This window comes from Epinephelus lanceolatus, chromosome 11, assembly GCF_041903045.1.
Source record: "Epinephelus lanceolatus isolate andai-2023 chromosome 11, ASM4190304v1, whole genome shotgun sequence".
Lineage (NCBI taxonomy): Eukaryota > Metazoa > Chordata > Actinopteri > Perciformes > Serranidae > Epinephelus > Epinephelus lanceolatus.
The window spans coordinates 39,559,178-39,570,631 of NC_135744.1; the positions used below are offsets into that span (position 1 = coordinate 39,559,178).

At 41.9% G+C, this 11,454-nt stretch overlaps 1 protein-coding gene across 1 annotated transcript in view; it reads right to left on the reverse strand.

Annotated features, from left to right (window-relative positions):
• The window catches only part of LOC117262831 (polypeptide N-acetylgalactosaminyltransferase 10-like), a 90,102-nt gene extending 80,319 nt beyond the window's left edge, over positions 1-9,783 (reverse strand). The window contains exon 1 of the mRNA XM_078172629.1: positions 9,498-9,783. Coding sequence (XP_078028755.1) covers positions 9,498-9,656 — 159 coding nt within the window. The 5' untranslated portion in view covers positions 9,657-9,783. The remainder of the gene's footprint in view (positions 1-9,497) is intronic.
• Positions 9,784-11,454: the final 1,671 nt, after the last annotated feature.

Sequence of the window (11,454 nt, forward strand, 5' to 3'; positions counted from 1 at the left end):
CTGATGTCTCATATCTAGCACCCACTTTTGAACAGACAATTGTTTTCAGCTGCTTTCAGGTCTGTTGTGCTGAACAAAGACAAGCAGTGAACAAGGAGAGATAGAGGACTACTATTGGACTGCCTTTGTTTGGCGTAGGGGGAAAAGCTGATATTACCAGCAGAGCACTAAGTCTGATAAGAGCCGAGCTGCCCATTCATTCTCTCAGGACGAATCAGACCACCTTGGGTCAATACTTCCCTTTTCTGTTTCCTTTCCCCCTACTGAGAGTCGACAGTAGCTCGTAGTGAGAAGAGGAAGCTTTTTCTGTTATTTTTTTTTCTTCTCCTTCCTGTTCTGTCAGATCACAGACGGATCTGTCTCAACCCCCAGAGACACAATTACCTGTCTTTCCTATTTCACCTCACCCTCTGCTCCTCCTCCTCCACCTTCAGCCACTTCACAGGCAAGTCAATCTGTGCTGGAGGCTCACAAATCCCCCCGTTACCTCTTCTGAGAACATGAAACTTCTGCATGCACTAACTGACCCACTCCTGCTTTAGTTCAGTGAGAGGCCAGACCAGAGAGAGATGAGTAAGTCCTTTGACTGTTCATTCACAAGTCATAACACTGGCTAAAAATGCTGCAGCGGACATAGAGCAACAATATCATCCCACTTGAATCGTGAGAGACACCATTATAAAATTCGATACGGTGTTTCAAAACATTCAGCTCTATTTTGATGCACATGCAAATGCCTATAGGCGTCCACTCTCTCTACTGTGTGACTCAGACATGAGCCCGAGGCAACGGACCTCCAGGCGGCGGCCCCTGCAGTGAGGCACTCCAAACCCCCTCAAAGAAAAGCTCAGCAAGGCCACTGCACAGTCCATTATCTCCCAAAAGGAGTCATTATCCAGAGCCCCGCTGAGAGGGAGAGAGCAGGAAGAGGACCAGAGAGAGGCCAGGACTCAAGGAGTCCTCCGCCTCCTGCAGTCTCAGACTTTCTGCTCAGATATTGATGGATTGTGATGTGAACGCTGGTCTTACAAAATGTTGACCACCTGCTGTTTCCCACGGCCACAAGAGATAGATCCAGATGAAGACTCTCTCCTTTTTGATTTTAGCTATTAATATATCAAAGTAAAGATCAAGTATTCGATAAAGACAGGTACACAAGAACATTGTGGGATTCTGCCAGCGGGTGTGTTTTAACACAGTGTTTTTGTTGTTGCTGAAAAAAAAAGGGAATGGGAACAAATCTTGCAGCCAGTTTCCAAAATCTTATGGAAAGCCTGAAAACACAAGAATGGAGGCTACCATAGCAGCAGATTGCTGCCCATATGGGTGTAATGTTGTGTCCACATATTTTTGACCACATAACAGACTTTTTCTCTCACTCTGCCGCACATATCTGAGTGTACACACACACATAGTAAACAAACAGCGGCAAAAAGGGGAACAGAGATCACCCTAGGACGTACACACTGAGGTCTCTGACACACCAAGCAGACGGTCGGCCACTGGTCATTGTCAGGCTGTCGGTGAGTGTCTGGAGTCCTAGCTTGTGCTGTGTGTCCCACACCAATTGGCATTAGTCAGCCCTGGTTTGCTTTTTAGCATGTTGATTCGACATCAGAGACGATGGAGTCTGTTGGTGAATAAATTTACTGATTGGCAGTTCAGCTGAGTGCACAAGCAGAGAAACAGAAGTGAGAAGGGCAAACAAACAACTAAAGTTTAGAGGCCGTGAGATCAAAACAAACTTGTTATATAAGGGAAGATTATTTTTTTAGCCATTCAGCTCTTTGCAGACATGGTACATAGTAGTTTGTGTTATTGTTGGCTAGCACGCGGTAAATACTGTTTTTTCTTTAAGCAATGTGCTACCAGAGACTTTAATCTGTCTTACTGTTCTTCCAGTTTCCTTTTTTGAATGACGAATACAGACCACCTCCATCTGCTGCCATGGAGATGTACTATCTCTCATGCAGGTAGTCGGTGTTCTAGTGCAACTATTTGGCCGAGACACAGGCGATGCAAGGCAACACAACAGTTGGCGTTTGTCGCCAGTAGTTCTTTGATGCTGGTGTTGGTGTCTGGGCCTTAAGAGAACAGATAAACAGCCAGTTGTATTTGATGACAAACAAAAGAAAGGACCTCACTAACACACTGAAGCGGGTAAACTGTGCAACTGTACACAAACACCTCCAGCTAAAAGCAATCCTGCTATCACCTACCAACAGCTGACTGCAGAGAGTCTCCCAAACAGCTTAAAGGATATTAATAAAAACGGTTGGCGGATACAGCTGGCAAACATGCATATATCTGAATTTAAACTACATTTAAACTCTAAGTGCACACAATAAGGCTGACCTGACTTATCAAACTCAATGCTGCAGGAGTTTTTTTAAACAGTTTCTGTGAAAAGTTTTCATTGGAACTACTTTCTACCAAAGGAGCAGTCCCTATGGAAACTGCTGAGAGCGATGTCTGTGGATTATGTATTACTGTGAAGGGTTTTTAAAATGTCATTTTCCAATACTTTTAGGAGGACACACGAAATTCCATTCCCCTCCATTGTACTTGGGTGACTGTCGCTGTTTCATAGATACATATCTCAAAACCTTGGCACATTAAAGTGAAAATATCTGTGTGGCCAGACACCGCTCAGGGTAAGTTAGAAAATGTGGGGTTTTTTATAATGTGGGTGAACGGACCCTTAGGCAGGGAGAAAAAAAGCCTTTTAAGCACCCTTGCACAGGATTTTGACTTGCCAACAAAGGAGCACACAAAAACACATCATGAGCTCTAAGCATGGTGTGATGGACCCGCTGGGGGGTTCAGTGGTAATTTACAGCTGTGTTGGTTCTGCTGGGATCACCGCCTCTACTGGCTCCAGTCCAAACCCATCTGAGCTGTTCAAATAAGCTCCTTATTATCATGTCTGAGGGAGAGGAAGGCTGGGGAAACAGCACAGAAATACCAGCTTCTCCCAGCTTGTCCCGTCCCAGCTTGAAGCGAAGGTGAGGTAACAGTTTAGGGAAAGGTAAGGGAACACTGAAATGAGGTCACTATACTAGTGATTTCTTTTCACATGGTTGTGGAATTAAATTACAATAGTAGCATGACATTTTACTGTCTAAAGAAAGAGGTTGAGTCACAAAGCATGCAACTTTACAAGTAAAATGGAGGTTCAGGATCTGGACACCGCACTCAATGCCGCCCTGTCTGCGGATGTCTATGAGTCACCCCAACAACCCAGCAGCCACACTGGCCCTCGCTTAAAACACAAACTAGTGAATCCCACCTTCTCCACAAGATCGCTACGGAGAACACATAATAACCAGCTGCCCCAAACACTGGCCACTGATTGGCGATCATGGTCTAATTGACCTGGATGCTGAAACACTGGACTGGTTTGTCTCAACAGAGCTGAAGGTCTAAGGACATACGCTAGAAGAAGAAGAAGTCATATGGGTTCTTTTGGTGGGCATTATAGACCATATATATAACAAACTATATATATATTTTAAACAAATTGCAGTAGATTCAGAATGCTGCAGCCAGACTCATTACCAGGTCCAACAGGAGAGAACACATCACACCGATTTTAAAATCCCTTCACTGGCTCCCAGTCCGTTTTAGAGTGGATTTTAAAATTTTAATTATTACTTTCAAGGCTCGTATGGGGCTTATCTATAATCATAAATAATAATACATTTTATTTATATAGCACTTTTACAGCTCTCAAAGACGCTTTACATTTAAACAAAGAAAAGAAGTACATACATATAGCCCCTGAATATATAGCTGACCTCCTGACCCCATACGAGCCCGAACGCAACCTGAGATCCTCTGGTAGGTCATTCCTGGCCATCCCTTAGTCCAACTTGAAGACCAAGGGTGACCAGGCCATTTCTGTTCGAGCCCCTCGTCTATGGAGTGACCTGCCGGAGGAGATCAGGGAAGCGAACACGTTGTCTTCTTTTAAGTCCCTTTTAGAAACTCACTACTTCAGACTTGCTTTTAACTAATTTGAATTATCTGTTTGCTTTTATTGTCTCTCATTTTGTGTTTTATTTTATTATTTGTTTTATTTCACTAACTGCCTACTTATTGTCTTTTAATATGTAAAGCACTTTGTAACTTGTTTTTGAAAATCGTTTTATAAATAAATAAAGATATTATATATGGATGGACAACACATCTCTTCTTCCTCCCAATGTACAAAAATGAAGCCAAAACATCCCAGAAACGGATGCTGCCACCTTGCACTGGTGACATCATTTGGAGCCAGAGTCTGTGCAGAAGTGATCTCCGCAGTATTGAGTTCCTCCCCATACACCCATCCGACAAATCGCGAGCAGCGCCATTGATTGCAAGCACACCAGCTGGATACACAACAGAATACGCAGTGGTGATTGTCATTAGAGGCAGTGCCTTGTTTTAGGGATGAAAGCTACCACAAACTGTATCTGTCCATCAGTGTCATGTTTGAAGAGCTACAAACAAAAGTCTAAGACACAAGACAGGCAGTAGCAGCGGCAGCCCTGCAGTCCTCTCTCCCCCTCTGTGTGAATGTCTCTCAGTCAGCAGAACTCAAGACCACAGATGAGTGACTTGTCTCTGCTTGTTGCTTCTGAGCTTTGCTCTGTTCAGCGTGAGGCTACTAAACGGACAGATGTGACTAATACTAACTCACCTAACCCTCCCCCCAGCATCACTCCACATTCCCCCATCTAAAGCACTCTGCTCAGCTGGGCCTGAGACATGTCGTTCCTTCGCTCTACTACACTGATCAATGCTTAGTATGGTTAAGAGGCACAAATAAATCGGCTCAACACAAAGAGCTGCCAGCGTGCTGCTGAAAGCATTTAGTCACACTGGTGTGTACACTGTAGGCAAGTCACCTCAAGGCCAGTTTATTTTTAAATAGGGGTGAGCAAAGCCAGCTTTTTTGTGTGTTGTTTAGCAGCAAAATCTGGAAAAATCAAACATTTAAAATCTTTTGATAAAATGGAAACTTGGCTCACATACTGAATACATACAGTGCTGCTGCTGCTCAGCTTTGTTTAGGCTAAAACATTTAAAGATTTCACGCTTCTGGCCACAACTTAATCACAGATAGTTTGTGTTCAACATGCTCTACAACGAGTGCTTTTCTTTCAGGTAATTATTCTTCCTCCCGTCCTCGTTTCTTTGTCCTCCAGCCCGACTCACAAATCAACTGAGGTCCGATACAACAACTCCTTGAATGCTTCTTGCAGGGGATGAGGAACAAAGAGAGAGAACGCTTCAGGGGAGCCATTACATTTTTTGATTGTTTGTTTGTTCTTTTACCAGATGCCAATGTCCCTTCAAAGTGAATCTGTTTAGTGATTGGTCTGATTTAATGGGACAGCAAAAGAAATACAGCCAACTGTTCCAAAAGACTGAATAGATCTATAATCAGTACTGGAATGGCAGTGAGTACTTAATTCTTTCTACACATTATAAGACCATAGAGATGGTGTGCCTCAGGATTATTTGCAGTCTCCTCAAAATGATGCTGGACTGAACAAGCATAGTGACGTTTAACAAAACAAAATGTCTAAACAAGCCACTGAGGGGCGAACAGGTGATCCTGGTCTGGACGCATGTTCTGGACAAAGAGTAAACTAATGTCCAGTGCACGTTATCTCTTTGGTTTTGGCGATCCATTTATTCTCAATACAATGTACTGATGCTCACCATAACATAGAAGGCAACAGCATTGTCAATATTCAATCATTATTCCATTCAGCAAATTAAGTTTTCCAAGTCAATACTCACGACACGCTTACATAACATGGTCAAAAACTGTGTGCCTGATTCCCAAGCCCAGTCTCACTCAGAAGTTGTCGAAAATCCAGCGCTCAGGCAGTGACTTTCAGCGTCAGAAATCAACGAAAAAGTCAGAAATAGAAATAGTTTAACGGTGCCCAGCGGCATCAGGGGGAAACGCGGCAGGACAAAAATGAAAGTTAAGGCGGCAAAAGTCTGACTGGGGCGGGCATCCCGTAAGATTCTAAAGCCAAACCCTGTTCTTTTTTCCTTAACCTAACGACTTGTTTTTGTTGCCTAAATCCAACCATGTGTTTGTAGTTGAAGGGAAAAAAAACCCGTCAATTCGCGGTCAAATTTCCTGTGAAAACGGAAGTATATCTTGAAAGAAGACAAACGCCTTACACATCGTATGTGGACGTGGAATCCAAACGTCCATATGTGACAAGGTCGGAGTGAGTGAATGTGTTGGATTCCCATTACCTGGAGCTTGCCTATACGCACTTCACACATGAATGCGCCACCCTGTGTTCAGTGTCATAACTACATGTGTATATTTATATTTACCTTGTTTAGATAAGGATGAAATAAACAAGAAATACATTATGGCTCCAACGTGAGGACGCGTCGTTTCATTTTCTGCACTCTACATTCCTGTCTGAGTTAAGACCTGAGAAAGAGACGTGACTGAGGGAGGAAGGAGCGAAGTTATGAGAACACCGATTTTCAACATATAGAGAGAAAATATAGCAGTAGTTCACCTCCCTATGTAAGCCAGTGTGGTAGTGCTCTTGAATGGGTGAGAGGGTAAAAAAAAAAAACATGTGGTCCCCAAATGAAATGTAGGTTATATTTTTCCTCAAAGTATTGAAATGGCATTGTAAAACTTCATCAGCAACCTCAAGAAAGTGTGTTACTCTGGATAATCCACAGAACACATTTCTATAGCCAGTACTTCCAATGAAATCTGTTGCAACTGCACTTTCAATCTCCACAGAGCAGCTTCATGTCAGGCGGTCATGCTCTGTCCAACCTCTGCTGCTGCTGCTACGATGCCCTACACCAAAAATATATCTCTTCAGTATAAGACCCAGTGTAGACTTAAAAAGGAGAGCTGCAGGCAAACAATTGTTGCTTCCTTTAATATATTTCCCAATACTTTACTTTTGGTTGCATTTTAGAGCTATTGGGAAATTATGTTCGTAACAATGATGGAGAAACATAATGAGCATATTGACAATAGTGGAGAAGTGGACAAAGCTGCATGAGTGATCTGAGAGGATTCAATGGATGCTTGGATAATTTTTGACACTTGTTTGGCATGACTGGGTGTCACTGTTGGAATCCACTCTACAGGCTGTGAATCCAAGCTGACCACTGCTCTGTAGTCCTCCTTGAAGGAGCTAAAAACATTGTGAAAGTAAACTGCAAATTCCTTGAGTGAAACTTGCCCGGGGCAAACAGCAAAAAAACTAGTTGTGCAAAAAGTCTCCTCCTCCTCTCTGTGTAAACACATCTTAAAAAAAACAATATGTGAATGCTGTTCATTTATATTCTATTTTATCTAAGACATCAATGAGACGGAGACTGCGTATGAATGAGACTGCAGCTCATTCTGTTTCTGTTTAATCGGCTGTGATCTTATTCTGATGGTTTAAGCGCTGTGTCGTCTACAAGTGAAGCAGACAAAAACCAACAAGGGGGAGGAAGGAAATATCCGCTACAAATGTCTCTAACAAGACTTATGTGGGAAAAGGCTGGATGGGATAAGGGTATTGATTTTTATGTACTTCAGTGAAGCCATAACAGCCCACAGGGAGCACTCAAACACACCACACAAACACACATATTGTTCCTTCCTTCTTCCTCATTTATCCTTGGTTTCATTTGTCTTTTGCTATTAAAAGTTTGCAAGAAAAAAAAGACAGAGGAGGAATGCTTGCAGCCAGTCTCTGGCAGTTTTATTAGAGCCTAGAATAAGACAAATGTTAGCACTGCCTGATGTGAGTCTGGCAGACTGGCCCGTGTGTTCCCCTGCTTTGTGCCAAACGCATGCTGGAAGAGCCCTCAGTGACCACATGACACTAAAATAACGGCACATAAATGGCATGTGGGAGTTAAAGCAGTTGCCTACCTCACAACAACAGCCACTCCAATATATATGACTTTATAACTTAAAAGCAAACATATCTGGATGCCTCACATGAGCCACACCCAGTGTGACTGTGTTATACTCACCAGCCCTCTGTAACAAGTCCTGTGTAAACCAATTACTGAACAACCCTCTGCACTAAATGACATTGTTTTCATTTGTTATTTGTAATTTCCCTTCAGTATGGTATAGATTTTTTAGATCTAATGCCTTCAGTGGCAGGGTGGCACTTAACAGTGTGCCTCGTATTCATCCATTACATGTCTAAAAACCACTGACAGAAGCAAATCAGGTTCACTTTCTTTTTACAACTTTATAAACCCGGTCTAGAAGCACCATTTAAACAGAATAAATATAAATATGCTCTGACTCTATCAGGGTATGTAGCATGAGACACTGTTCCAATACCACTCAGAAATGAAGATATATAATTAGCCTTTATGATGTTGAGTTCATGAGGGAAATTAGAGGCAATCTCTGCTAAATGTCCTCTATGGATGATATCAAATGAAATTTGTTCCACATCGCAGAGTGTCTGAGAGTTTACACCAGCAATACAATAAATCTTAACTGTATATATAACACCGTACCACAGCGGCATTCTTAGGGATAAATGACTGAGGCCTATCATACTGGAAAATTGAATTAAATCCAATTGAAATTGCTGATTTTCACAGTGATGTTTCCACAAATCCTTCGCTGGAGAAAAAAGGCAGAGCAACAAACTTGTTTCATGAAATACTGAGGTATGAATCACGATTCTGTGGCTGTTTCTCTAATCCTTGATTTTTCATAAATGATCAGTTAATCCTCACTTTCATCAATCGCGCAAATAACCTCTGGGAAGCTTGGTTGTTCCCCATGGCAATGGCTACAGACTACATGTTGAAGGGCAGAGACATCAATTAAAACGTGATCACTGAATGAAATCATCTGCAGCTGCTTCTAAACGAAGATCAGACATGTTATTGCTGAATGCAGGACATCTAACACAGTGATCTGGAGCTGAGATTAACAGCAACGAACAGCAAAACTATGACTCTACAAGAGATGGAAACCAAACCTCGTGCCTATCCTCTGCGCCTACAGCTGTTTTGAGGGCTGTTGGAAACCTCACAATCACTGCTTTATTTGAGTCCAGAAACACACTATGAGCTAAATAAACCAATAAAGTCTGTGTCCATTGTTTGGACATCCTCATGCTTGAACCACAGAGCCCGTCTCGTCTGATGCCTGAAGTCTCTGCGCTCTCCATGGTGCTGAACCGGAGCAGCGCTGGAAGTGAAGCGCTCTCCATGGTCCTGACTCTGCACCCTGACACTTTATTTGATTCTCTCCATGCTCCTCATTTCTGTTATGATTACTGACACTTCTGAAGTCACCTACGTGCTGTGTGTTCTTGATGTCAGATTGTCGAGTCCTCAGCAGAGCAGACTTCCTTAAATTGAGTAGAAACCGAGGAGACACGAAAAAATCCATTTATTTTAAGACTCCCTGAACATGCCAGGACTACAGTTTAGGAAGCAATACACGAGGAGTGTTATAACCGACATTCTCTGACCTGTATCCGGAGGATGCCGCCTGGTCCGTCCACTGTGCCGGGTGAGTTGTCGAAGACTCGGTCCCTGTACAAAGACCACAGCCCGACGTTGGGGAGGAAAAGAAGAGCCGCTATGAGCAGCCCGGCGAACTGCAGCAGCCTCTTCTCCTTCCGCCTCATCTCTCCGGGAGAAAGCGTGTGAAGCAGCGGCGGTGGAAACTAGCGAGTCCTGGCTGCCTGCTCTGCCAGCTGGAGACAACTTTCACTCTGGCTGACTGAGGGGACGGAGCTGCTTTCAAGCTACTTGAAATACCCCCGACGGACGCCACGTCCCGTCGTGACTTTCACAATAAAACACCTCAGCCTAATATGTTGCCTTGACGATCCTCAGTGATAAATAAATAAATTAAAAAAAAGATAAAATAGACTAAAATAAAATAAGATAGAAAAAGAATTAGAATAAAATAAAATAAAACAAATACTTTAATTCTCCCTCTATAAACAGCGTCTGTTGTAGTTAAACCAATGCTATATTTAGTCAAGATATCTTTATAATGCCAGGAAAATGTGATATGCAGATTCCAGATTCACAATCAAAAAAACATGGCATGCCCATAAAATGACTTGCATATACATGCAAAAATATTCCCCCAAACATTAATTTATTTATTTTCCTTGCAATTACAATGTCATATAAAAGTTTCACATTCTGAAATTAAATGAATCTCAGTAATTGAGTTTGGTATTGCCTGCATGCACAGCAAATAGTCCTGGTGTTTTCACAGTTCCCCAGTGTGTATCAGCGTAATAAGAAGCAGGCAAGACAAGTCCAATAAAACATAAAAGAAGAGATTACAAAGAAAGAAAACAACTTAATTGGCTCTAAATATCAGATCAAAAGAGGCAGGAAAATGCATCCTCCCTGCAGTATATGTACACTCAGTGTACACAGCTACGCTTTCCCAGCTGGCACACGACCAAACCTCAACATTGAAATTATGTGTTGTTGTTTCAACATTAGAACAACATCATTACAACATTTTAATTCTGATGGTTGTAAAAAAAAGTGAACAAAATTCTCCTAAATCAACACTGAAATCTCAGAAATATCTGTTTCACTGTTGAAAAAAATATTGAAACAATGTTTAAAGTTTATGAAACAACACTGCAAAATCAAAGCTGATTCAGCTTTCAAAATCCAAAATGTAATTATAAATAGACTTAGTCGTATGTATGTTAAAACTTACATTATCTACTCACACCATCCCCAATCACTAATGTAAATTTAATATAAAATTTTAAACAAATCATATCATGTGGTCCAGAGATAGACAGACATCATACAGTATGGTAATGAAATAACGCACATCAGTTTGTGATCATGTCTAAGAAAAAAACTGTCTATTTATATCCAAAGCTGAGGCAAAGTGCTGCAAAATTGGAGCTTAGCTGGTGCCAGAACAATCTACCAAATTACACAGTGCGAACACACTCCTGCACACTGTGTGTAATTAGTCTGTGGGAAGTCTTTCTACCGTGCAATCTGAAAGCACCCATACAGTTAGTTCAGGTTCTGCACAGCTCCCAGTTTTCAGCAACTTTGGCTCTGAGACTGATTTTCTTATGAATATATTTTACTGTTTATTTAGTCATCACATATCTATATAGGTTTTATATTTCTTTACTAAACCACTTGTGTCACTGTAATATCTTCAAGTACTTTGATTTTGTCCTGCACACCCACTTTCTATCCCCACTCTCTTGCAAATGACTGAATTGATGCTTTTGTTTTGAAGGGTAACTTACCCTGACTTCCTGTGGTTTTCTGAGTCTCTCCGTGAAGCTTGACGCAGTTTATCATTCTGAAAGAAGACTTGGAGGGATAATCAGTGGATCACACGTTTGATACATTTAGTTCTCTACATGCAATGCTTTCTCAGACTGAAAATATAAACTCTCTTTTGTCCTGCGGTGGCAG